The sequence below is a fragment of the Anguilla anguilla genome, chromosome 3 (assembly GCF_013347855.1).
Source record: "Anguilla anguilla isolate fAngAng1 chromosome 3, fAngAng1.pri, whole genome shotgun sequence".
Taxonomy (NCBI): domain Eukaryota; kingdom Metazoa; phylum Chordata; class Actinopteri; order Anguilliformes; family Anguillidae; genus Anguilla; species Anguilla anguilla.
Window position 1 is genome coordinate 39508875 of NC_049203.1, and position 27932 is coordinate 39536806.

General features: G+C 42.0%; 1 protein-coding gene across 1 annotated transcript; it reads left to right on the forward strand.

The window, feature by feature from the left end:
* Positions 1-1676: 1676 nt before the first annotated feature.
* Positions 1677-27922, forward strand: LOC118224116 (UPF0524 protein C3orf70 homolog A-like). Its single transcript, XM_035411311.1, has 2 exons — positions 1677-2788; positions 24954-27922. Exons 1-2 carry the CDS (start codon positions 2611-2613, stop codon positions 25571-25573), a joined length of 798 nt encoding a protein of 265 aa, XP_035267202.1. The 5' UTR covers positions 1677-2610; the 3' UTR covers positions 25574-27922.
* Positions 27923-27932: the final 10 nt, after the last annotated feature.

Below are 27932 nucleotides of genomic sequence, written 5' to 3' on the forward strand. Positions count from 1 at the left end.
TCTCCATAAACTCCAGTTTGTTTGGAAGTCTGCTGTCATTGACTTTGCAGTCAATGACTGCCTGAAGTCCTGAACCCACATTCATCACCAGACGCTAAGTTTCTTCCCTGGTGAGGCCTCTACTGCAGCTGTCTTCAGTTCCTGTTTGTTCTTGGGGCGTTTTGCCTAAATTACTTTAAGTCATCAAGGGTCCAAGGTATCAAATGAGCTTCAAACCACCTTGCTGCTACCAGATATGCAGTAGATACTACAATCATTGTTTCTCCTGAATATTTTTTCCATTGAGTTCAACAGGAAAATTAATCAGGAGAAACAATGTTTGTAGTATCTACTGCATAGCTGGCAGCAGCATGGTGGTTTGAGGCTCATTTGATACCTTGGACCCTTGATGACTTAAAGCCATTTAGCCAACAAATGTGTTCCATATATATTAGCATAATTTGCAGCTGAATCTAGTCCCACCCCCCCAATTCCCATAGAGGTCCATTCAAATGCAAAGAGTTTTTGTATCGCTTGTAGAACAACCTGAAAATAAGATATCCAGACTCTGGTGATGTTGATAGGTCATAGAAATCAGGAAGTCATGGCATGCAAATGATATGCAACCAAATACAAAACATGACTTTTATTTGACATTATGTTAATTTGTTTACTGTATAAGTGAATTTTCCTGTTTCTACCTTTTCCCCAAACAGTTCACTGCAGCAAAAGTAAACGAGCAAATGGTGGTACAGGTCTCAGGAGTGCATTTGTTTAATTCTTGCTAATTTTCTGACCAATGATTTGTTGTTAAGACCATTAAAAGCTTGATTTTTTGCCATTTTGGGTTTGGCCCATTCTTTTTGCCCAGGAGTGTATATATATATATATATATATATATATATATATGCAACTGTGTTCATTGTTTTGAACTGAACTTTGGAAGCTTGTCTACACCAACAAATATTTGAATTTGCATGTGGTTAATATTATGTACGCACAGAGAGGTGTATGGACCTTCTCAGTTAACACAGAGCAGCAAATACACTTGAAGTATGCATTGGATAACTATCTAGTTACAACTGGAGAAATCAGTTTCTCCTTATTTATGTTCTTAGTTCATTAGGGCAAATCTGGTACTGTGAAAGCCTGCCATGGGCTTTTTTACGCTTCAGAAGTTACAGCAGAAATATTGAACATACATTGCCAACATTGCTTGTTACAATCGTTATAATAGAATGTCAGAACACATTTAATTTGTTGCCTTATTTTGGCATGATTCCTCCAGAATTGTTGTGCTAGTACATTAGTGAATTTATAGATGGTGGTGTCTAGCCATGTTACAGGCTACCATTTTAAAAAACTGAACATCAATCCAAGAGTTAATTTAACGATTGCCATACATTCATAAGTATCCATATGATATGCATGTGATGTTTATGTATACAATTACAATAGGCCAATGTAAAGGAAACCTACAATAGATAGCGATACCAGACTTCGTACTCCCTGTATCTCTTAAATTTAATTTAATCGCAATGTAATTACAATATTTCCCCGTCGCATCGATTTTGTAGAAACAGTGCCACCAATTGGTGTGTGTTAAAGCTGTTTTTCTGCCTGCCCAATAGAGCAGAGAGAGGGCAGGGAAATTGCAGGCGCTTCAAACGTCATCCTTGCTCATTCCCCCTCCCTGGATAAAATTTTTTACCGACCCTTTAACACGGAGAGCAGGATATGTTAGTCGTTCCGTACAGAAATGTGAGAAGCGGTTCATTTTTGATTAAATACTCCAAATTAACTGTGCTGCTGGTTCTGATGTTATGTTTGTTATTACTGTCATTTATAGCTGATACTTTTTGTATTTTTCTCAAGGATGCTGAACGCCTGTACTTTTCTTTGTAAATAGAATGAATTCTAAATTCCAGTTGGTCATCTTTCTTACTTTTTTGGGCATACATTAACATGTCTAGTGCTTTGCTACTATTATAAAGACGCCTCGTGTTTTTGATGTCCTTTTTCTGTGGAAAATTTGCATTTGTTTTAATACGGATGTGTATGTGCATAAATATCATAATACATTCCTTTATGACCAGACGTATCGGAAACTGGGGCTAACTGCAGGCATGCAGCTCCGCATCGAGAGTAACCGGATCCCGAGACTTCCTTCTGAGTCGTAATAAAGTTGAAAACACAGAAGGGCGTAGAGACTGGAAGTGGCAGAACGGAACAAGAAGCTCAGCAGCATCTTTCAGTAAAACACCGATGTTCACCTTATGCGTTTAATATTAAACTGTTAAAGAAGGCGCGTTTTTGGAAACGGGCAATTCCAATGGAGTATTTTTGCAAGAAATCTGACATCACTGGGGCAGGATCTTTCCGTCTCTCGGTTTGAGGTTGCATGAACTTTTACAGAGTTAATTTTATGTAATCATACATTTTTTTCTGAACACCGGAATTTTGGAGAGTAACGCGCACACACCGGGGAATCCTTTCAAGACTCGCACGTGATATTTTTTGTTGACAGAAATACCAAACTGACGACGGCATTCCTTTTCCTCGTTTTCACTTAGGTGATTTCTGGAGTCTTGCGGGCGTGTTGTTTGGCTGTGATTTGATCGAGGGATTTATATGATGGCCGCTTCTGGAGTACCGAAGAGCGACAAGTTGGACGAAGCGCAGGCGCTTGCGAAGAGCTGCGCCGGGAGACCCGACTTTCTCCCATGCGATGGACTGTCCATCTGCGCCACTCACAGCCACGGAAAGTGCTTCAAGCTGCACTGGTGCTGCCACTTGGGTTGGTGTCACTGTAAGTATGTCTTCTGATCCACATCTAGGCGCGGTATGTGAACGTCCAGTCTGCACTGATGTGGGTTACCGCGGCTTGAAACATCCCCCAAAAAATGTGTCTAGTACAGTATAATTCTCTGTGCGCGCTTCGACATGTTTTCATTTTCATTGAGGATATGAAAACACATATGCAAAACTGGCTGAAATGTATAGGTTAGTGTATAGCGAACCCCAGGTTTTGGTAAGTATGATCATCGTGTCGCTGTGCTCCCGGGAGAGGATTCACATTCCAGTTGTTAAAACAAGGACATTCGGTTTGGAAGACTACTTTGTTCCACTTTATAGTTGACTGTTCTTCATACGGCTATGGAGATATAGGCCTATTGTTTATATGAAATAATTAACAAACACATTTTTATGGAATATAGACTATTATCTTACTACAGAATGCCGCTTTCGTCAGTGAGAAATTCCGTTTCGAACAGTACGCCCATGGGACTTACCGCCTTGGGGCTTCTCTCCTAAAAGCAGGATTGATGTTCAGCTCCTTGGACGCGCGCTCTACCATATTTGTTTTTCTATTATACTGTAACTGTAGAAACAATCTACGATCAAGGAATATAATGACTAGCCACTTAGGTGGCCGCTTAGTTGGGACCAGAGACAGTTTTTCATACCCGTCCATTTTCTAAATGTGACTGTTTGAGAAACTGTTTATTAGATTACTTTATTAAGAGTAGTTTTACATACAGATATGAATGACGCAATAAGACCAATAATGTTAAACATTTTAAAGAATATGCAATATTGTTTTACTCAAATTTTTAAATGTTTCTTAAAAATGTGTAATTCTGTGTAGCAACTTGCTTTTCTCTTGAAGGCTTATAATTACGTTTACTTCATTGTTTATTTTTTCCTATTTAGAATACTCAGTCATGTCTGTAAGTCTGACCTAGCACTGCTGTATTTACCACTATTTAGGTAGCTGTGCAAAATATCCCTGTACTGCAAAGCTTGTCCTGCCAGTCATCTCTTCTTTTCACTCTACTGTCCTCACACTGAGCTACATAAGCCGCTTTTCCACTGTAGGGCCGAACCGTTACCAGGGCCACTCCGTGCCGTTCCGCGCTGCTCAGTACTCGTGGGAACGGTTACGGTTTCTGTTTCCACCGTTGGGCTGCTAAAACCAGGACTAGGAAGTATCTAGTGAGGACAGCAAGTGACGCGGTGGATCAGCGACGGCGTCCCGTTGTGAATGTAATATGCGCCAGTTGTTGTCGTCGCTCCTCATACTGTTTTGTTTTTGTTATGTTATGTTTCGTTGGCTGAAGAAACGGACGAGGATTCTGTGTATTTTGGTCTGTTTTTGGGTTTTCTTTTTAGCGTATCCTCCACTGACCATCACTGTTGCATGCATTCAAAAAACTAACTAATGCTTAGCCTACATTACGGTGTGAAATATTCACATTATATAATACCACTAACCTATTTAAATACTCTCAATCCAAAAATAACGTGTATAACCGAAATATTTTGAGCAGTAGCTAATACCTAGGCTACATAGCAATGATGAAATTGTATCTGTGTTCAGACAGAGAGAGTAAATCAACGAGTTCAATTCGCTTCTGTTTTGCTCCAGAAAACGATGTCAGATAGGTCTATCAGCAAATATACGGCTTAGCTATGTCCAGAACTCCTCAATAATAATAGTATTTTCCAAGAAATTACGAAAAATCGTTAACAACGTTTCGTTAGGTGCAGCGTCTTAATGCGTAAGTGAATGCGATGATAAGAAAACTTTCGGTTACGCTGACCTATAAAACACTATTCCAAAAGCAAAATTAGACGTTATACATCGTTAGAAATCTTATACTCTCACCTACTGAAAAAATGAATTGTCAATCAAGCCAGACTGTACTAAAAACGGCAACAACGCCGTAAATACGTGTGGTAGGCTATTATGCACACAGCTATTTTGAATGTAGCCTACCCAGGCATCAAAAATGCACGAAATATATTTCATAAACGGATTGTCCAAGACAATATATGACCACTCGGTCTCAAAAGGGACATCTCTACGCGTAAAACCAATGGTAAGGTTATGTAGCCTATTTATTCAATATTTAGTCCCAGATATTGACTGTAGAATGACATGGTAGGCTATCATTTTTTAAAACTTTGTCCCGTTATTCAGTGAGCAGCGTTTTCACTGCTGTATATCTTATGGCTATTGTCGGGTTTATCTTGTTGCTATGACAGAATACGATTTTTGATTGGCATTTTTATTTATGTTAGCTTCTCCACTGACCTGGCTTACAGAAGAGGACGTGAAGAGACACAAAACTGACTTAATGTGAAACCAATCAGTGAATACGTCATTAAGCCTGCCCACCCGAACGGTTCTGCTGCACTGAGCACGGTTGTCTAACCGTGCCGAAAATATCGTGCTAGGCACGGTTTGTAATCGTTCCAGGCCAAACCGTTTCCAGATGGAAACACCATTGGAACCGTTCCTCTCTGTGCTCAGAACCGTTCGGCCCTGCAGTGGAAAAGGGGCTAATTTTCATAACATCAAGCATGGTACATTTAAAACATTTCATTTAGTGCAGGTCCCAATCAACCAGAGGAGTCCCTCTTGTCCAATGAGATGGGAACCCTGATGACTGTACTTCCTTCTAGCCAATCATATCAGCCCACAGGACCCCAGGCCACAGTTGCCACTGGGACAGTCAGGATTACATTCCCGAGACCAGTGCTAAAGACTAGTACTTTAGAAAAGTACTCTAGCAGGACTACAAGGAAGGTTGTGTATATAATTTATTTCTTGCTGGAAAGAGTTAATAATCCTGACAAATTCTGACTGTCACCTGATCTCACCTGGTAGCGCTTTTGATTGAGTGCATTTGCTGGCTGACCTCAGGGCTGAGTATTATTCAGGTTGCCTGTACTTGGTTGGATATTTCCAAAAAACAGAGGAACAAGTTGATAAGTTTCCAAATGATTGCACATGTTCAAAAAATAAATTATTCTATTCAAAATGACAAAAGCTCCATTAGTAGTGCCCTGGTATCATCTGATGTTACACTATCTTTTAGATTTCAACAATTTTGTATACATGAATGGATTCTCAGAAGAGAAGGCAGTGCATTCCCCAACCAGGTTATTACTGTTGGAATAAAGAAAGCAATCATCCTTGCTTTACAGTGCAAAGGAGATATGTTGTTGCAATGTAGTTGTAAATGCTTTACAAATGACTCTGCGGCTTTTTTGGCCCGAGCTGTCTGTAAGTACTCTGTCCTGACAAAGATTGGCTGCTCGCTGTAGCAGTTAAATGTTAATTTTTCAGGGATAAATCCACAGCTATAGTCCCTGTAGACTGAGACTTTACAGCCCTAAGCAGTTTTCCTGTTCAACAAATGCTGACAGAGTTAAAGCGGGCTGTTTAATATGCCAGCCACATGCATTTATCATCAAATCAGTCGGGTCCCTTTGTCACGCTTTTGTTTGGCCAGTGGCTGTGTTTATATCCCCTCCCATGTCGCACATTTTTCGCCGGTTTCTGAAGCATTGCCTATTTCACAGGCTTAGCAGCACCTGCAGCTCATCATGGGTTCAGGTTTGTTATTTCACACCATCTCTGAATTCGCTGCTGTGTGGATTGGTCTCTGGTGGCCTTTCAGTTAATTGGTGAAGTAAAGCTTGTGGAATAATGATTTTCACTATGAGCTAGAATTCTGGTTTGGCTGAGCCAGAATGCTCTCCTGTCGTGGGGTCAAGGAAAGATTTCTTCTCAACCAATCCCACTGCCACTGAAGTAGTTAAATCACTCATGTCTTAGGTAATCACATCGTAAACAGAATAATCAGTGTCAGGTATTATATGTTTACCATCCTGAAATCCATGGGAGGGGTCCTATACCCAGAGGTGGAAAATCCAAGTTCAGAACGTATTAGTCCTCCCCACTATTTTGTTCCAATCACCTGGATTTGCTAATTAGCTCAATTCTTCTGCCAGGAGGTAGAACTAATTAGTGAAATCAGCTGGCTGAGTTCATGAGTGGAAGAAACAGATGGCAGGACTTCTGCTTTCCACCTCTGCACTTACCCGATGTCCTCTTTCCAGAAACGCATTCTGTATTACAGCAGTCATGTGTGGTGATCCACAATCCCAATACAGAGAGATGCCTCCTTTCCCCACACTCCCCTGGGCAGATTCAAACTTGCGACCTCCATTTCTGCACGGGGAAGCTAATCCCCCTGTGAGTGATATGAAAATATGCAACAAATGAACTGTGATTACACTGTGATTGTGAGTGAACATTTTGCAAATCCCTCTTTTAAAGGTGCAGTATGCAAGTTTGGAGAAACGAGTGAGAGAGAGCTAGATTTTTTTTTTTTTAAACGGTCCCTCCCCTCCCCTTAGCTCTCTTTCCAAAGCCCTGCCATTCAGTGCATGCACGCTGCCTGTCATCTGAGTACTGCAGAGAGGAAAAGAGCATTCAAAATTAGGGAGAGTGAAGCACATCATGCCTCATTCACAGGTAGAAAAAACACACAACATCATAATAGTGAACATGGCTATAATTTTTATTTGGTTAACGACAGTCAATAAATGGCACACACTGGCATTTTTGATTGAGACCCAGACAAAGTTACTGGCGAAACATCAAATAAATTTTCATAAACGCACCTGGTACTGGAGTGTGCAATTTTTTCCCCACTTGAACAACATAGCTAGCTATATACATAACTAGCTGCAGATAAGCTACAAAACACCTAACGTGCAGCATAGCTATCATAGTGGGCTAAATATATTAGCTAACTAGCTAACATTTTCTAGCTACATTGGCTTCACAATTTGGGGCGATAACATGTTCCAACAGAAATCAAGCAAGCAAGATAATTACCTGCCCACAGATTCACTTTTGAAGCTCTTCAAGTCAACACATTTCCCAAATATAACCTGAAAGTACACTATATCACCAAAAGTATCTGGACATCCCTTGGTCTGGGGCTGTTTTTCATGGTTTGGGCTAGGCCTCCAGGCACACAGTGCAGTCTATTTAGAAATGGTTTTGTTGAGAATGGTATAGAAGAACTTGACTGGCCTGCACAGAGCCCTGACCTCAACCCCATCCAACACCTTTCAGATCAATTGGAAAGCTAACTGCGAGCCAGGCCTAATTTCCCAATCAGTGCCCGACCTCACTAATGCTCTTCTGGCTGAATGGAAGCAAATTCCTGCAGCAACGCTCCAACATCTAGTATTATAAAGCCTTCCCAGAAGAGTGGAGGTTGTTGTAGCGGCAAAGGGTGAACCAACTCCATATTAATGCCCATTATTTTGGATGAGATGTTGGATGTCAGGTGTCCACATACCTTTGGCCATGCAGTGTACAAGAATGTTATATCTGGGTACTAATAAGTACCTTTTACAAGCAAAAAATGTGTAATGAATTATGTATTGCTGGCTAGAGGTACAATTTTATATACTCACTAACAAGTGTCTGTACCTTTTATACATTTAGTTTTTCAGAGAGTGTACGTGTGAGGTTTTACCACTGATCTCAGATTAGTATAAGCCATTTCAGTAACAGCTGCTATGCCACAAGAAGCAATTTGATTGGTGATTCAATTGAGCCATGTTGCCCTTAAAGCATTTTTCCTATGGAATCTGCATTCTGAAAACAACGCACCAGGAAAGTGCATTCCAGTCGTTTTACCTGTATTAAATGGCATAATTTCATGTGTGTGCTTGCATGTGCTTGTATGCGTGGGCGTGTATGAGCATGGTTCAGATTTGCATGTATATAAGCTCCTGGTAATTCAGTTCATAACTGTAGCATTTCCTGACTGCATGTAACCATATGTCAGATATCTAGTATTATGGCCTTAGAGAGAGAAACAGTGAATTGGATACAATATTATATTGCTAAGAAACGGACTGCTCTCCCCCCCACAAACGTCAAAGAAAATGTCCTTGGGGCAGTTTAGAGTCACGCTGATACCCTAATCCAGGCGGGCGATATATGGGTATGACATCCTGAGGAGTTCGTCTCGGTAGAGACAAACCAGAAGACAAAGCTATCTACGTGGCCAGAGACCCAGTGTGGCTAAAGTGGACACAAAAGATAATATTATTTTTAAGATTGAATGCAATCTGTGACATTTAATTGAAATCATTGAGTGAAAGTCTTGATGTCAATATAGATAATTGTTTTAGAGGCCTGATTTCTTGAGGTTGAAATATCTATTTTTGGAACAAGTTCCAGTGTCAAGTGGAAACCAACGTGGTACAATTTGCCTTTGGTACATGTAAAATATCTTGCCTTAAGGTGGAGATTGCAAATGGTGAGATTTAACAGCTCTGTTGTTAGAAGCAGAAATAAACTTCCATGTTTTTTTATTGGTATTCAATAGCTGAACTGAATTACCTTCTAATATATTAATTATTGGTCTTGTTAGAAAGAGACTTAATTCATGAATCTTTTCAATAATAATATCATGGTGCTTATACCTGCTTTCAACAACATAAGGTGACATTAATCAGTAAGTACATGGTCAGCTCTCAGATTGGCCAGTCCTGGTCATAAATGAGCCTGACGCCCCCACCTCCTCATACGTCTTAACTCGGTATCACCCATTCAGGACAAACATCCCTAAGCCATGCTGAGTAAGGTATTTAAAATGGCTGTAGGAAAAAATTGCGGTGTGCTCCAGTTGGTTTTGGATCCTTTTTTATTTTGGTGGTGGTTCCTCAGTTGTCTGTTTTTAGCTTGTTTCCTTTGTTCCTGTGGTGCTGAAACTGGAGAGGGTAATACTTTGGCAAGGTCTGGTTTATCAGTCTTTCTTTTCTGGTAGTTTCAAATTAATGTCTTGTTTAATGTCTTCTGTTTTGTTATTTAGAAGTAGTGATCCTGCATTCACTGGAGAATGTAAGATTTCAGATCATTATTCTAATTGACTGCTTGTTATTGAATTCAATTTTTTAATCTTAAGACCTGATACCGTTTGTTTTGATTTGTTGATTGCACCAGTTTACTGTACACTGACCTATTAACGCATTTGGCAGTTTTATTGATAATTGTCATTTTCAACAATAATTAAATTAAATTAAATATGAAATATTTTTATATGTAGGTTAAGTGAGGGGTTCTAGCGTTTAGTATTCAGAGTGCTGAACATTTTAAGAAGGGCATTGACTGTTGGATTAAAATAAACATCATTTACTTAATCCTCACTTCAACGACATGTTTATCGATTCCCTCTGGAAATACACTTTGTTCCCCTTATGTTCTTTCTGGAGGTAATTAAACAGAAACACAAAAACACCAATTCATGTGGGAATTCATTTGAACTTTTGAACTACTCCCTGGTAGTTAAAATGTTTTCTATTGCAGTCCTGGAAAACAGTGGCAAGTGCAGCACACCAGAGAACAGAAACAAGCTTGTAATAGCAGTATATAATAGATTATCAAATTTACTTATATTAGTCTAAGCACATGTAGTAATGTTTCCATGAACCCTCTTTTAGGTTTAATAACTGGATGGCCAACAGTGGGATGGCTAACAGTGGGATTTCTTGGGCAGGGTGTAGGAGATACCCATCAAACAGTGCCCAGGGGAGGGATATTGGGCCTTTACATGCATATCCAGTGGTGACAGGGAATCGTACGCCGCAAGGAAAATTGTGTTCCTGGTATTTCTTTTGATAACAAGGACTGGCCTTGCTAGAGTAAACCTCCTTACCCAGACCCTTCATGGGGACTGGCCTGAAACAAGGAACACTGGAGCACACTATGCTCAGGGCAAAAGACACTGTTTAATGAATTGGGTGGGGCTGACGTTTCAATGTCTATGACCCTATTCATTAAACAGTGTCTTTTTAACCAACCCGTGGAAGGGAATTGTTCTCAGTAATCCCCATTGCTGTAAATTGGACTACATGCCGACTACTGCAACATTGCATGTACTAACACTGTAATCGCGTGCAATCATGTGTTGCTTAACCAACTTGGTTTTAAAATTTTTTCAATTTGACATTTCAAAAATGAGCTATTTTGACATTTGCACTCAATGCTCTGCAGTTCACCCTTGGTGCTTGGCCTCCTACATTGCTGCTTGCAGCTATATTTTTGTTTGTTTTACCCTATAAAGTGAAGAAGAGAAAGAGTGGTAGAAAGTGAGGGGCATAAGAGGAAGGGTATGATCACAAACAGAGGGCATGGTAGCTTGAGTATTAAGTGTAATTGGGCAGTGGAACAGTTGCCTTGGTAGTGCCAAGTGCCACAATGTAAATAAGATGGAGACGCTTTGTTAATAATAAAAAAGTTAGGAGAGCTCTTAGCATATACATTTTCTGTCGCCATAAGCTTCCCTCAGTCTCAGCGCAAAAAGTAAACTTTTGGCACATTCAATACATATGTTTTAAGTAAGCACTTAAGTAAGACTAAATTTATATCTGATTTCCAGACTTAACTCTGTGTACAAAGGCTCTACATCAGACTTTTTAATGTACTCTCAGAACTGCCGAGTAGCTGTTGAGAGCAAAGTAACCTTCAGGGATTATAGGGACTAGGGAGTTTGAAGGTTTAATGAAAAGCATTAATCCTTTTAAAGCTTTAAAGATTAAGAGTGTAACTTTCAAATCAACACTCTGTTTCAAAGGAAGCTAGTGAAGTGATGCTAACACTTATGTAATGTCAAAAAAAAGTTTATTTATAAAAATTGCATGGTATTTACAGCACTGTTTCAGCAGCCTGGTAGAAGGACATTACAATAGCCTAGTCTGGACAGAAGCATGGTGCAGATTTTTCTGTTTCTGTGTGCAGTGAAGAATATTTTAGATGTTTAGGAAAGTTGACTGCTGACTTTACATTGGCTGGTGGTGGGTATTCGGGCTTTGCGGTCTAAAACAGGAAGATGCATTTCAGGTTACTTCAAAGGATCAATAGGAAGAGAAGTAGAGTGCTGCCAAAGGTAGACTTTTGGGTAGAACTCCAGGTAACACAAACCAAGGTGCTCTTGAAGGCAGGGTGCATACAGAGTTACAGGAGAAGTAGCTGAAAAAAGGTATTAAAAATTCACTCACTTGAAACTTCAGGCACACTTGCACAAAAGGAAATATCTAAAAGTCTTTTATTGTAGCGGCCTGTCTGCTGATATTAAATAAAAAAACGACCAGTTTCGACCTCGCAGGGTCTTCATCAGGGTGTAAACAAAGAATAGCTCAAGAAGAAGTGGTAGTAGATTCTGGATAGGGATGAGCAATCCATCGGTCACATGTAACAGGTCAAAATGTCACAACGTAATGAGATACAATATATATATATATATAGAGAGAGAGAGAGCGAGAGAGAGATAAAGTGCAGCTTGGATATGTGTGACTGTAAACAATCAATGTTAAGTAAAATAGATGGAAAATGTTGAATATATCAAAATAAATAAAAACCACAAATAAATGAGAGGCTGATTACACATTAGATAGAGTTGAAATATGCTTTTCACCAGTATATGAAATATGATTCATATTGGTACAAATACTGCCTCTTGAGACATTCTTTGTTTACACTCTGATTAAGACCCTGCGAGGTAGAAACTGGTCAGTTTAAAAAAATACATCAGTAGATATACTTTTTAAATATCTCTCACCGCACAAAACAAAGGTATGAGACAGTTGAAAACGCACTGAAACTGAAATAATATTAAAATCCTCAAAAAGTCAACTGTCCCATTAAATATTACATTGCAGTTAAGACTGCTATCATTTCCATTTTTCCAAAAGTGTAATTTTAAACATTTAACTTGGTGGGTATTTTCTGTACATGCAAAAGTGCATTAAGGTAAATTTCTTTCATCAAGCCCATGTAAATGACATTATAATGATAATGATATTTATAATGAAATATTGACAGTCAAATGACATTATAATAAGAATTCTGGGGTTTACATTTTTTTATGGAAACTGCCATTATAATTCTGCTGGAAGCATAGTGATTGACCTTATCATGTAAATGTAGCAAATGACAGTTGCTACCAAATCCTCTGGTTATTTCTTTTTCTGGTTATTTCATTGTGTGGTTATTTGTTGTGGACATTTGGCCGTAATGGAATGATCAAATCAACATTTGCATTTTCTCAAAAGGATATTGTATCGTTCAGTCCGCCGTAGAAGCGGATTGGTCTCGGCTGCGCCGGCTGGTGGAGAGGGCACACGCACGTGGCATGGGTTGCATCAACTTATCAGCCCAGGTGCTCTCCACAGTTTGGGGCCCAGACTGGGAGCTCACACAGTTTCTTCATTTTAGTTTTGTTTAATTTCAGTTTTGTTTCTTTGAACATGTCAGAGAAGTAAACCCCCACAAGAAAGAGAAGGAGTTGATCCTGCACTGTAAACTGGTCGCTCTGTTTTACTTTCTTTTGTCTTTCTTATTTTAGTTTATTGTTTTCACCAGGAACGCGTGAGGGGGAAGGGTGAAGATGTTCGTTTATTTCATTTTTGAGTTTGTGTGGGTGCGCTCTGTCTCTCTCCATGCGCAACCAACGGTGTTCCCCGGAACTGCCGCATCTCTCCCAGGGATGTCATGCTGGCGTGGGACAGACATTTACTAAACACAAGCTTTGCCTTGGTGCTGTACCTTCTTATTACTGTGCCTACTTGTTCTGGAGGTCAGTACTGCACATTTTCCCTCAACTTAGCATCATCTTGATGGCTGAACCATCCAATGAATCCCACTTTGTCAACCTACCCACAAAATATACAGATCATTATGTCATATAATCTTGGGTTATTATGAGTGAGTTAAAAGCTCGATTTTTGTGAAAAGCACCTGGTTCATACAGTATAGCATTTCATTAGGCTGAATGGGATTTTCAGTAAGGCAATTGAAATTGCATTAAAATTTAATTCTGAATCTCTCTTCACAGTAGGACCTCAAATATATGAACCAAAGAATCATGGGTGGACTTGGTGACTGAACTGGAACTAGCATTTGCAATTTGCCTTGTACAGTTCTTTATTGTCACAAATGAAAATGTGAGAATTTAATGAAAAGCAGTGCAGGATTCCCCCAACGACCTTGCTCTGAGAATCATTAACCACGCGAGCCACAACGAAGCCAAGATCCAGGAAGGGTAGGGTTAGGGTCTCCCAAGGCGACCAGGTCTGGAGTGAGGACCCAGTTGAACACGATCCAAGTTGACCCCTGCTGAATGGTAAATAGGAATAAGATCCCTTTTATCTTGCCTGGAACAGGGTTACCAGGACCCATCCCTGGAGCCAGGCCTGGGGGTGGTGGTCGCAGGTGAACACCTGGTGGGCAGGCAATCCATGTAACTCGGCCAGGCTCAGCCCGGAAGGGCTACTCGGGATCACCATGTGGGCCCACCACCCATGTGGTTCAGTATAGGCGTCAGTTGCAATGCCTGTTGGGCAAGGGGTGTGATTTTGTTGTCATTCCAGCCCACTTTTTGAGAGTTCAAGTCTGGTTTCTGGCCAAATTTCTTTTGCACTTCAACTGTAAAGATTCATTGAAAAAGTGTCTCTGTGAAAAGTGCTATTCAAATAAAATTGAATTGAATATCTAGTACCAGAAAGATTGTTGGCACAATTTGGCAGAGATGGGTTTGCTCAATTTATTCAAATAAGAGCTCCAGAGGGACCATAACAATAGGCTTTTCTTGTCCTTTCATAGAATGGGCTGGATGTACAGAGAGGACAGAAATCCTTAATCCTCATTTTTCTCTGAACAGCCCCCAGATCACGTTAGTGTACTTGGTAGGATTGCAAGTACTGTAAATCCAGGACACTGCCCTCAAATGTCAATTTAATTTACTCCACCATATCCTAAAACCTTAATGGGGGGGGGGGGGGGGGGGGGTTGCTTTTATTGTAAAACTGATTAACACATTGACCCAAACTATTCAGACATGCTCATGCATATACATTCAAGTTGATAGTTTGAAATTCAGTGTTAAATCACACGCCTCACCACTGTACAGTTTACTGTAACCGATCACTGTAACAACAGCTCACTGCTACTGCCAAAGGGTTGCATAATCTCCACAGTATAATCTTCAGTTGTGAATGACTAAGAAACTATTTTTGTAGAATTCTGGTTTATGCAGCATTAATGTAGAATTTTATTGGGTGCTGAATGGGATTTTCCCGAAGTCAACTGGAATATAATTTAAATGTTTTTAATGTATGAAACTGGAAATAATATATGCAGTTATGCTCATCAAATCAAATGTACAGTACGCACACAGGGATTTAAAAGAATGACTTGAAAGTCAATGTTTCTACAAATACCATGTTTTTAATCCCTTTAGAAGCTTACAGGAGCCAGTGTGAAAAAATTAAGTGAAAGTGGAAGGTGAAATAACTTTCCACAATGCAAAAGAACAGGCTACACACTAATTGAATGTACATGACAGGTGTTTTCAATAACAATCAGGTTGATGAAATACAATCTCATTGGTCTACGTGGTAACTAGGAAGTCACATGTTCTACACAGTTGTAACAAGGTTCTTAATTTCACTGTTAAAATGTCTTAGATGTTTCTGTAGAGTATCCAAGGACGCAGCGCAGACAGAAGACACACTGGTGCAAGCAGAGGAAATTCCCATGGTGTGAAATGTTTTTTTTTTTTCTTTTTTCCACCTTTTACTTAGCATTTATGTATGTTATGTCCTGTAATCTTCACAATGGATTAAAACATGATATTCTTCTAAAAACTGATTTTCAAATCCCAGTTTGTGGTCTCTACTTTGCATCTACTTTAATTTTTATAGACCCTAAACACCTGGGTTTAGAAAAGAAAATTGTTTGGGCATTTATACAAAAGGCACAGCTCTCTTATTGCTCTTGCCTGTAGTGCATTTTACAAACATTTGTCACAATACGCTTTACAGTGGACCCTGGCCTAAACTTTGGCCCCAAGAGCAAGCTTAGGGTAACAGTGGCAAGGACAAACTCCCTGGGTGACTCATAGGAAGGAACCAGACTGAAGGGGGGAGCCCATCCTTCTTTGGTCAGCTCAGGGTGTGGGTTTTAATGACCAACCCGGTCGATCGGTCAGTGTTCACATTAATGAATTAGCAGCAGCTGGGTGGCAGTCTGGGGGTTGGCTAAGGCCAGGCGGCAATGGGCTGGACAGCAGCAGCACTGGAGGAGTCCAAAATCTTCACTCCTGAACAGGGACTTGAACCCTGGACCCTCAGATTAAAAGATGATCTGCCAATTGAGCTATCCAGGCTCCTTTTAGCTGCAATTCTTTTGCACTGTGGTAAAAAGTGAGAATTTAATTAAAACACTGATAATTATAATATTGAAGGTTTACAAAGGGGGCATGCTTTACTACCACTGCTAAGCAATATAATGTGGGAAAGAAAACCAAATTTGATATAACTAAGGGGAGTACAAAATCAGTTTGCATCACAGGCCAAATATAGCAAGTTTACTGGAAATGAGATGCAGCATTTGGATAGTCAGCAGATAAAAAATAATTATGAATGTTCAAATGAGAGCCCAATTACTGCTTGTTTGATTCGTGGATTTATGGGATATTATCTTAAAAATATAGGTGCAAAAATAAGGTGTACTGTGCCATAACATAAGTATAATATTCTGGTCAATAAAGGATTGACACTGAAATGATTACAACTGGTATTTTCACATCATTGTCAAAGATTGCATATCAGGGGTTCCACTCTACTTTTATGTGAGATGTGCCTCAGTTCGTAGTGAGAGCTAGTGAATAGACTGTCTAAAGCATCTGCAAGTCCTGATGAAAAGCCTTTCACCGTATTGTAGGGTTGTGCACCATTCAGAATTGAGTTGTGAATGCCTCTTTATTTCCAATTCAGTTCTGGAATTTGAATTTAATTTGAATTGAGTAAGCAAACAGGATACAGAATTGCAATTCCAATTTATATTGAAGGAAGTAGAATTAAAATTCACTGAAAGTCATATGCATGCTCTAGGTTTAGCTTTTTTCAATAGGGGTTAATATATTAATATGCTTTGTATGTTAAACATGTTATCATACAAATAACATTGGGAACATTGCTAAAACATCATTATCATATAAATGCCTATCTACAGAATAAAGCATTCTCTTTTGTTAATGCTTGCTTCAATTTTGTGGATCATGGTGAAGGAATACTTAATTTCCCAGAATTGTCAACCCTAAAGTCTTCAAAATAGAGCCAAACATTATGATGTAATATGACAGTTTTGGTGTGAGAGGGTCACTTGGTACTAGGCCATAGATGGGACTCATTTCTACAACTGAATGATATAATTATTGTTATTTTGTGGTAAATTATTTGTCAGGTGAATTGAATGGGAACATTCTAAAATTCTGAATTTCACACAACCCTGCCCTTTTGGCTTTTTCATGAAAATGATTTTCTTTTGAGCACAGAAATTGGGATGTAGAAAGCTAGGTAGAGCAGTGAAAACATTTTAAATAGTGATTCAGACTAATGAAGCTTGCTTAGACTCCCGTGCTCTGTTATCCCAGGGGGGCATGAATCAGTAATAATTAAAAAAGCTTTGAGTGAAGCCAGAACCCATGGAAATCGTACAGCACTTCTGGGGTTCATCTGAGATACTCTGTCAGTCAGAGTCTTGCAGACCACGCACCCCAGTACAAAGCTGTTTGTTCCTGCACCCCAGTGGGATTGTGTTGTTGAGAACAAACACACACACACACACACACATATGCACACACACTCACATACATACATACACACACATACATGCACATACACGTGCTCATATGACCATCAGGCCGGTGGGGGATGGACATGAAGGAGGGAGAAAAAATAAGTGTTGTGTAAATAAGTGTCGTGTCCATGGTAGCCACCACCACCTAAAATGTATTTCCCCGGTAACTAATCTCTGAATTGGAGTGAACCATAGTTAAACAGTGGGTAAAAACAGAGGTTGCAGAGTAAAACTTTTGCCAACATTTTAACAATCAATCAACCTTAATTTAATCTCTAAAATCCATTGAAGGAGAATCCTCATTTGCAATGGTGTTGAGTTACAGAGATTGAAACATATAAACAAACTTGAAAGACAAATATTAATGTAGTCTCTTAATGTAGCACTAAGATGAGATGATCCATCTCATTAAACACAAGAAGTATCTGCTTAGTGTGGGAAATAGTTGGGAAGAAGGAACAGAGAAGCAGTTACATATGCAAATTTATCTGGGATGGGGTTAAGGGTGTGCATCAAATATGCCGATTTGTTTGGGGCGGGGATAACGATACACACCAGGTATGCTGATTTGTTTGGGGTTAATGGTACTTAATGCTTGCCATCATGCTGAAGTTATATCCTGACGAACAATACTGCAAAGCATCCATAGGCCTTGGTATGGTTTATTCTGTCATACATCCATAGGCCTTGGTATGGTTTATTCTGTCATACATTCATAGGCCTTGGTATGGTTTATTCTGTCATACATCCATAGGCCTTGGTATGGTTTATTCTGTCATACATTCATAGGCCTTGGTATGGTTTATTCTGTCATACATTCATAGGCCTTGGTATGGTTTATTCTGTCATACATTCATAGGCCTTGGCATAGTTTATGCTATAATACATTCATGGGCCTTGGCATAGTTTATGCTATAATACATTCATAGGCCTTGGCACAGTTTATGCTATAATACTTTTATAGGAACCGGCTTGATTTGTAGGGGATGCCACAGCACTGACGTATGAAAGAGAAAAATAAGATTTATGTCATACTGTTGCACACAACCGGTGAGTGAAATAACCAGTGCTGCTTTTCAGAGTTGATCAGTGAAATTTATTGTCATTGCCAATATATGGTCTCTGATGAGTGCCTTTTGACACAGCATTAGTGGAGAGCCCCACCTGGCTTTTGCATCCTCCTGAAATTGATCTGTGCATCAGGCTCCATGAAGGAACTGCCATACCCAGATAGCGAGTGACTCCGATTTGGAACTGGTGTTCAGACCAGCAGATCTAGTAGGTGTTAAACATTGACGATGTTGGTCTGCAGGCCTGGGTCAGTCTTGAGCTGAAGCCACGCGCAACGTGATCATCAGTTTCAAAGGTGATGATAGATTGCTGGATCTGTTCCAGATTTGGGCCACATATGATCTGGGTCTAGATTCTGCTGATGGCACGTTTGACGGCCAGGCCTTGTCTGTGTTATGGACTCGGACTCGTTGTGGCCCGGATGTTGCAGTGAACTCGGGCTGGATCCAGGCTAGGCGCATTTAGCTCTCTGGCTAATGAACACAGAACATTCTGGAATGAGCTGTCTCCTCTGCGCTGTAGGATATATTGCAGGGACCTTCCACTGAACGGGGAATGCAGAGGCAATGAAGGGGTGATGGCGGACAGCCGCTCATTTCCCTCCTCACTCCTGCCCCCTAAGCCAGTGAGTTCAAGACTGCATTATGAAGTGGGTCTTCCACCACCGTCGCCACGGGTACCAGGTGCACCGGGCTCCCAGAACGCACCTGCCCTTGTCCTAGCCTGGTAAACGATGGGAATGACACAGTTCTCCAATGTTGTCATTTGTCTTCATGCATGGCAGCTGTGACATGTCAGACAGGAGGCAGTGAAGCTTGTAATTGTGGGCCAGCAGTATGGACCCCCCAGACCCATATAAACACACACACATACACACGCACACACACATATACACACACACACACACACACACACACACACATATATATACACGCACACTCACACTCACACACACACATGCACACACACACACACACATACATAAGCACACTCACACGCACACACACACACACACACACATACATAAGCACACTCACACGCACAGACACACACACACACACACACACACACACACACACTCACCTACACACACATGCACGCACACACACACACACACACACACACACTCACCTACACACACACGCACACACACACACTGCACTGCCCGGCCACTCTCTCACTCTCTAAGTCAGCATCATACCAGCTGTTTATTGCTTATATAAATTGCTCTATGGCTAGAACATCAGCTCTCTCAGCTATAGAGGGGAAAAGGTTTCAATCTCGAGGGGTTTGTTATAACCACAGGTGCACAGTGTGTACTATTTGTATCTTTGTTGTAAGGATATATTCATGCATCATACATGCAGGGACATATGTAGCATTTAGATAAATGCTATACCTGGAATGAAAATATGTAGATATTGTGTATTTTGATGTAAGGCTCAGGGTTCCACAGGGGAATGGAATTAGTCTTAATGGCGCCCGCACCATTGGTGAGTACTTCCTACAAGGTTCTGTTATGCTTTCATGGGAGAACAGATTTTGAGGCGGAATAATCTAAGTGTTGGTAAGCTCCTAAAGGTCTGAGCTGCTCAGATATAAAAGGCTGACCCTAGTGTGTGTGTTTTTAATGGTGTTTAGAGTGATTCCTGTGGGATTGCAATACATGTTCCAGCATTAGTGTGGGCTAATTACCCACTCAGCCTGGTGCCGCTGCATAGGTGCTGCTTCTACACCCATGCGAATTAACAAAGTGAATCCTGACGTGGTTTTGTAGATGGTGTTCATTTTACATGGGCGTATTATCCGTACCTCTGCTAAACTTGTAACTATTCCCTAACCCTTTTGACTTCTAATAACGCTACTTTATCCGTTTCCCTGTTGCATCTTCTATGGCGTATAACTGTATGTTGTAAGATTATGTATTGGCTATTGCCATCGGTTTTGACCCTGATGACTCATCGTGCTGTTTGTTGTCTAAATCTGAATGTATTCCCTTCGGAAAAATTACTCAGCGTAAGTGTCTGCTAAATGCCTAAATATAAACGTAATATAAACATAGACTGAACTGCACATGCACACGTATGTGTGTGCGTGTTTGCTGAATGTCGGAGACTTTAGGAGAGAAATGATTCCTTCTCATGAAAGCGGGCCGCTGTCGGTTGGCGCTGACGGCAGGGTGGAGCGACTCTCAGACTGCCGCGGGTTCTGCAGAAAGGAAGCAGGTCGGGGAGAGAGTGGGCGGCTTCTCTTCAGAATCACAGCCTGCAGCGCGAGGTGACTGAAAAGGAGCAGACACGCTTCTCTGACATACAGAGGCGGGGTTATAAATCTCCTGTAGCGGAGGTGCAAACTTCTGATCTGGATAACACCTGCTGCACCTGGTACAGCAAGGCTATTAGCTACTAGCTAGTAATACCTATAGCTGTTAGTAGTATTTTCTTGGTGGCTGCTGGCTGGTTTAGTGTACTGATGTACTGCACCATCTGATATAGTCTCCAGACCACCCTACAGCTAGCTATGGCTGTTGGCCCCTCATGGCAGCGCATAATTGTAAATAGTATCAGGTCACCCTGGGAGGTATGCTTCAGTCTCTGCTGGATGCGGGCTCACTGGAAGGGAGCAGTTAGCTCCTCTCACACAGATACACCTCCTACGCTATTGGGACACGCTCAACACCGGGGGTGGTGCACTCACAGGTGAAAGAAGTAGGCAAGGTTGTAGGGGACAGATCGGAACAGTTACTTTCTTCTTTAGTGTTATCGTCAGCCTCTGCTTTCATGGCGTTGTAGAGATGTTAATCACAAGGCCATCATGAGTAGATTTCCTCACATTTAATTAAACTAATCTTATTTTGCTGAGCCAGTGCATCTATCTGAATATTGCATGAGATGTGCAGTCCTCTCTATCAATTGCAAGTGGACTACAGAAACAAAGAAAAGAAACCAAAGGTTTTGGAGGATGAATGTGCTGATCTGTACCCTCATAAATTGTCAGCAATAGGAATATCACAGCAATAGGGGAGGATTTGTCTTTTTGAGTTGGGGCATAAATAAACATTGAAACCTGGAGGTAATAATAATACTAATAATCATAATAATAAACATATTTGGTATGAAAAGCTCCTGTACAGTCAAAACATCGTGTTTGTTGCTTCATCATTTATGCAACATCATATTCTTCATTAAGACTTCAGTGATTGCTGAATATTGTTTGTGACAGTTTTAGGGAAACAGTAAATAGTTAAATATATGACGTATTTAAAATACACTGGCATTCTTATCTTGCAGCAATAAAAGACATGGTTGCTACAGTATATGCAACATATAATAATGATGTATGGGCAGTCATATAGTAGGATGAATATAGTAAACACTATGTGTCATATCTGCTAGATATGTGGTCATATCTGCTGTCTGTGTTAGTTGCTTCCAGTGCTTCTGGCATAAAATGCAGCCATTAATTGGTTTATGTAAAGTAATCCATTTGGTATGCAGTGTTGGCATTAGCTAATAGTATTGAATATTCCACCTTGATGAGAGCCATTATTTACAATCAGCGGCGATTGGAAATGAGCTGGATTTTTGCTGGTGGCGAACGAGTGCAGATGTGCGCTCCAGACTGATTAGAGCCAGCAGCACTTGGCAGCGCTGTCTGTTCCTGGCGCAGTGTGTTTTAACTGTGCCCCCTCCCCTGGGCTGCAATGGAAGAGGCGCAGTGTATTTTAACTGTGCCCCCTCCGCTGGGCGGTGATGGGAGAGGCGCAGTGTGTTTTAACTGTGCCCCCCTCCCCTGGGCTGCGATGGGAGAGGCGCAGTGTATTTTAACTGTGCCCCCTTCCGCTGGGCTGCGATGGGAGAGGCACAGTGTGTTTTTACTGTGCCCCCTCCCCTGGGCTGTGATGGGAGAGGAGATTACTGAGGAGAGCGCAGTTGTGAGTCCTGAGTTCTGGTGTTTATTTTGGGCCAGAATGGGAGAGCCATGGGGGATTAGGGAGGACCCTGACCTGACTGCTGTCTGTGCTTGACTCTCTCCCATAGGAATGGCCCAAGCCCCAGCATGGATTCCCTTTCCTGTATTGAATCACATGGACACACAAACACACGCGCACACAGGCACACACATGCGCAGACATATACACACGCACACACACACACTCTATACTACCAACCGAAGCGGCTGCATTGCCTTGAATATCTTTGTTCAGGCTGCTCTGTCACTATCTGCGGGCGAGCTGTCACTGTTCTGAAGGGGAGGAGGAGACGCAAGACCTCTGTCATTGCCGGCCAGTGGGGTGTCTGTCTCTGTGGGGGAGCTGCTCGCTGCTGCAGCGGATGTACTGTGCTAGCTACCTTCAGTCTCGTCAGTCAATGTGGCAGCTTTGCTGACTCTCAATGGTCAGAAAAATGGTGTTATTTTTGTTGGTATTTCAGCAGAAGCTTCAGCTGATGTTCAGATGTGTTTTGCTGCGTTTTTGGGCACCCCCGAGAGACTTTTTAATCCTCATCTTCAGCAATAAAGCACATACTTGATATCTGACTTGATTTAGCAGTGACCTCACTTTGTTTGATGCTGATAGCCAATTGAGTGAGTAGGTGCAGGCTATAGCCCAGAAATAAGCCAATTAGATGCATTAGAACAATACCTACCCTTGTCGATTGGCTTAACTTGACACTGGTTGATTTTCTTTTTTTTTTCGGGAGGTGGGCGGACAGGCCCCTAGAGCTCATGGCCCCCCTGCCGCGTGCAGGCTGTGGGGGCGCGTGGTACACCAGTGACAACAACATGAGAGTGTCTGGAATTTGTTAAATTGGTAGCACTGAAGTAAATTTCCTCAGATTGTGGAACACACTCTAGGCAGCAAAACAACATATCAGCTCTGTTGTAGAATAGCAGTGGCGTGATCACAGGGTCTAATTTAAATTAAAATTCTGTTCTTAATGACACAGACCTATTTTAATCTGCCCTGTTGGCTGTGTGTGAATATGCAATTCCATTTTACCTGAAGGCACTCGGCGTGCAGTTATCTGCTGTGTCTTTTACCCTGTGCTGTTTTATCATGCTTCCTCATCCCTGTTTGTTTTACGGGGCTGCGTTGCACGTGTCGGGTGTTCTCATTTAATTCCGTCAAGGAAGAAAAAGACTATTTCAGAGCCCAATGTGTTATGGCAACTGAGCTGCCTATCTTACGTAAATTGGTCGTGTTATTTGAGAAGTGGAATTTGCACCAGCGTGCTGGTTTGAACAGCTGAATATTTTGTAATATTTTGAATCAGGTAGCACACAGGCAACCATGGTCATTTGTCCCCACATTGAGTCTTCAATCTTCCCTCTGTAGGAGGGACCGGGCGCATGACCACAGGTGTCATGCTTTTTTGCCTGTAACAGAACATTGTTGGAAATGGAACAAGCTCATATTGCGTTTTAAAAATAAAACCGTGTGTCCATTTTTATTTCTTTAAAGTTTTATTTGGTGTACAGGTGGCGAGGTTTGAGTCTTTGATGAGGACCTGTTGTCACTGATGTTACCGTAACGATGGAAGGAGTGCTGGGCATCAACGCTGTTGACCGGGGCCAAACATCAAACATCTGATTGCAACAACTGACAAGGATGAGAATCTTGATCCCAGTGCATTCCAGAAACTGTATACATTCTCACACTTTGTTTCTCCCAGTATTTAGCAGTAGGCTATTGTTAAAATGTGTAGGCCTATACAAATATCATGGAAATCACAGAAATGGAAAAAAAACGAGTAAAGTCAGGGAATCAGTGGCCTCTGCGACTTCCATGACAAACACACAGCCTTACCAGTATATCCCAATAACATCATGAGATCCCCCATCTTTATTTTATGAAAATATTTTTCTTATCATCATGTTATATTATTGGGTGGTTATTTGACCTGTTTTGTAATATTGTAGAAGTTGTAACTTCCCTATCCCCCCATAAGTGACACCCTTGGGTATAATAACGTAGGAGCTAGTCAGATTGTTGTCGTGCTAAGAACAAACCTCCCTCAGGGAACCTCTGGCTCTAATGCATAGTTCAGGGAGCTCCAGCATTGCCTCTTATTCTGAGGCTGTGCACTGAACAGAGGCGGGGATGAAAGCAGTTCTGGGAAACGCGTTGTTTACAGCGCAGCGTGCGCTCGTGAGAAGAACAGCCCTCTGGGAAATATTGCTGTGAAGTGAGTCTCACAGCAGTCAGACTGAGAGGCACTCACTGGGGTTGTGAGGTGAGACACTACATGCTTCCCATCATGCTCTGCTTCAGGGGAGTCAGACTCACTACATGCCACGGACGACACTGCGGCTCATTAGCATTCATGTGCACACGCAGCGTACAGGAGTGAACGTGCTCTGTCTGCTCTTCTCTTTGCAGGTAAATATGTGTACCAGCCCATGACCAGCGTGTGCCAGCTCCCCAGCACCCCGGTGCCCGCCACGCCCTCCGGCATCAGAAACACCATCCACCTGTCCGTCTCGCTGACGGAGCGCTTCCTCAGGACCGCCCCCTGCTTCCTGCCCCCGCCCTGCCCGGAGTCGCCCAAGTACTGCGTCATCTCCGACCTCTTCATCGACGACTACATCGTCAAGCGCATCAACGGAAAGATGTGCTACGTGCAGCGGCCCCCGCCCCCGGCCCCAGCCCCCGCCCCCGCTCCCGCCCCCGCCTCCGCCCCCCCGCCACCCCCTCAGCAGCACCCCGGCCAGGCCCTGCAGGCGGAGAGCAAACCCGCCCCGCCCTCTCAGAAAGCCCAGGCGCCCAAAATGGACCACTGCTCCTCGCCCTCCAGCTCGGAGGACTCCGGGATCAACGCGGTGGGCCTGCACTACCTGGAGTCGTGCGACGAGGACTCGGAGGAGGAAGAGGACGATGAGGAGCTCAGCACCGACGGGGACTCCAGCCCCAGCAGCCTCGGGGACCAGGACGAGTGCTCGCTGCTCTCGCCCTCCAAATCCACCGTGGAGATCATCGAGAAAATCGAAACGACTGTCTGACTCGGTTCTCCACCCCCCCCCCCTCTCCCGCGGGTCCCTCGTTATTGGCGGAGTGTTCACAGCGCGGCGCGGCCTGTGGCGGACCCGACGGGACCTGCACACGCTCACAGGAGAGGGCGGCTGCTGGGCTGCGCTGTCACGTTTAGAGGCGGAGCTACCTCTGCACTCTGTCTGCACACACTACCCTGCATGGATGAATCAGCTGGGCTATCTACCGCGGTCCTGTATTTAAAACCAGTCATACAGTGTCAAATCAACAGGAACGTACGTAAATGCACACACAGGCAGTATATGACCGAGCGTAAGCAAGCAGACTGTTATGAATATATCAATGATATCTGTATCTGTCCGTTTATGTACAGTTGAATGCAAACGTATTAGGACAGTCATGGCAAATTGGTTTTTGTTTTCCTCTGTACTAGTCATATTTGTATTTCTAATCTAACAATGACTTTGAGGCAAAATTCAGAATTCCTTCAGAATTTATTTCATGAATTTGTTTAACATATTGAAATATATTACAACAACACCATTCAATGAGTCAAGTCCCCTTATATTTCAAGTCAGCTTAAGTATTGGGACAAAGCAAGCTTATTTAATGACTTGTAAGATCAATATTTTTTTGCATACCCCTTACATTTGATGACTTCATCAACTCATGGAATCCTCTGTATTAAAAAAATTGAAATACAGTTTTATTAGTGCAGAGGAATTTGACACAACTGTCCCAATACTTTTACATTTAACTGTATGTGTAGGCCTATACACACAGTATATATATATATATATATACACACACACACACAAACTTTGAGAGACTGAACGTTTGCTTCTGCAACAGAATAATGCCATTTTCAGGCAGAAGCATAGATGGGGTGTGAATGTGAGCAGTGTAAAGCGAGCGAGCTGTGTCTTATGGGTCCTGACCTTTACTACAGGAGCATTTGGGCAAAACCATGTGTGAGTGATGGACATCTTAATGAGACGTTCTGATGAAAGGAAGCCGGTCGTTTTATGATTCAGGTCCATCACCTCTCCACACTTTCCATCTCGGCTAGCGCCAAGGGCATTGGAGTTCAGCCAAACCATTCTGGTGGTCTGTCTTTTCTTCTGCCAGTCATATTGCACATGCACTCTCTTTGGTGCTGTGAAGGTGTCGGAAATGCCTCCAGGCCATTTGGGGGATGGTAACTAACTTGTAACTACCTTCACAATATAGTTAAAAAAAAAAAAATTAAACACTTAGACAATCAAAAAGAATAGAAAACCACAACCCCTTATGGCTTATCCAACTGGACATGTACAGTAACCCCGCTTGTGTTGCACTATTGTTGACGGAGAGCAGTTACATTGGTACCTCTCTCATGACGCATTTGAACACAAATGGCCACTTCTCATCTTTGCAGTGCACAAAGGCCTTATGTTGAGGGCCCCAGTGTTTAGTACTGTTAAAGACGATGGGCTGACCAAAGCTACGGTGAGATCAGTGCTTTGGCTAGTGCTGACCCTGAAATGGACCTGTGACCTGTCCTTCTTATCTGAATGGAGAGAAAGAGACTGTATTGAATGTTAGAGCACAAGCTGTAACTGAGTCAGCAAAGACTGTGAAAGAGAAGCAAACGCGGGTGCAGCGAATCGCACTGCCATGCTTCATCGAACAGCGCGGGACTTTGTGAAACTCGCTGACGCTCACCAAAAAGCACTTCGTTTGTCACGCGACCTCAACACTGATGGTGTCACTTTTCACTGTGGTTATCAGAACTCGAGCACAAACCCATCGGCTACTGAGCACAGGTCCTGGGCACCACGTTCTCAGTCTGAGTTTAACCCCCCCCCCCCCTCGGTGTTCTGGAACATTACACTTTGCCCTAAAGGAGACAGGGCCAATCCACGCCCCAGCAAAGGAACTGACGCGCTGTTTTGCCTGTGGAAGCACCCATTTTCAGGCACAATTTTATAACAATGTATAACGCTGCACACGCTTACATCATAATGTCATCACCTCTCGACATACTGTATTACAGCCTCTTTCATATGAACTTGTGTTACATTTATTACTCTTATTTTCTTATAAACTTATCCAAAACTCTCAAAGGTTTGTTTTCTTTCTTTTGTAATAAATCAGCGTCATTTGCTATATTTACTGACTTGAGCTGGCAGCTGTTACCATTACAGTCATTAAGCAATTCGGGTCGGTTCCCTAACAGGTAATGTAAACATGTTGATGAATACATTTTCACAGTTGAATAAATGAAACTGTCATAATAACCGGGAAGGTAAAAACATGTTTTCAGTATAGCATCTTTAGAGGAGTACTCATGTGTTCCACAATAAACCTTATGAATAATTTCTGTTGGTT

Bases quoted from the DNA above. Each gene is read 5' to 3' on its own strand.
- LOC118224116 (XM_035411311.1), top strand. From the start codon at position 2,611: ATGATGGCCGCTTCTGGAGTACCGAAGAGCGACAAGTTGGACGAAGCG. The intron at 2,789-24,953 runs GTAAGTATGTCT...TTCTCTTTGCAG, and splicing joins CCACTTGGGTTGGTGTCACT to GTAAATATGTGTACCAGCCC.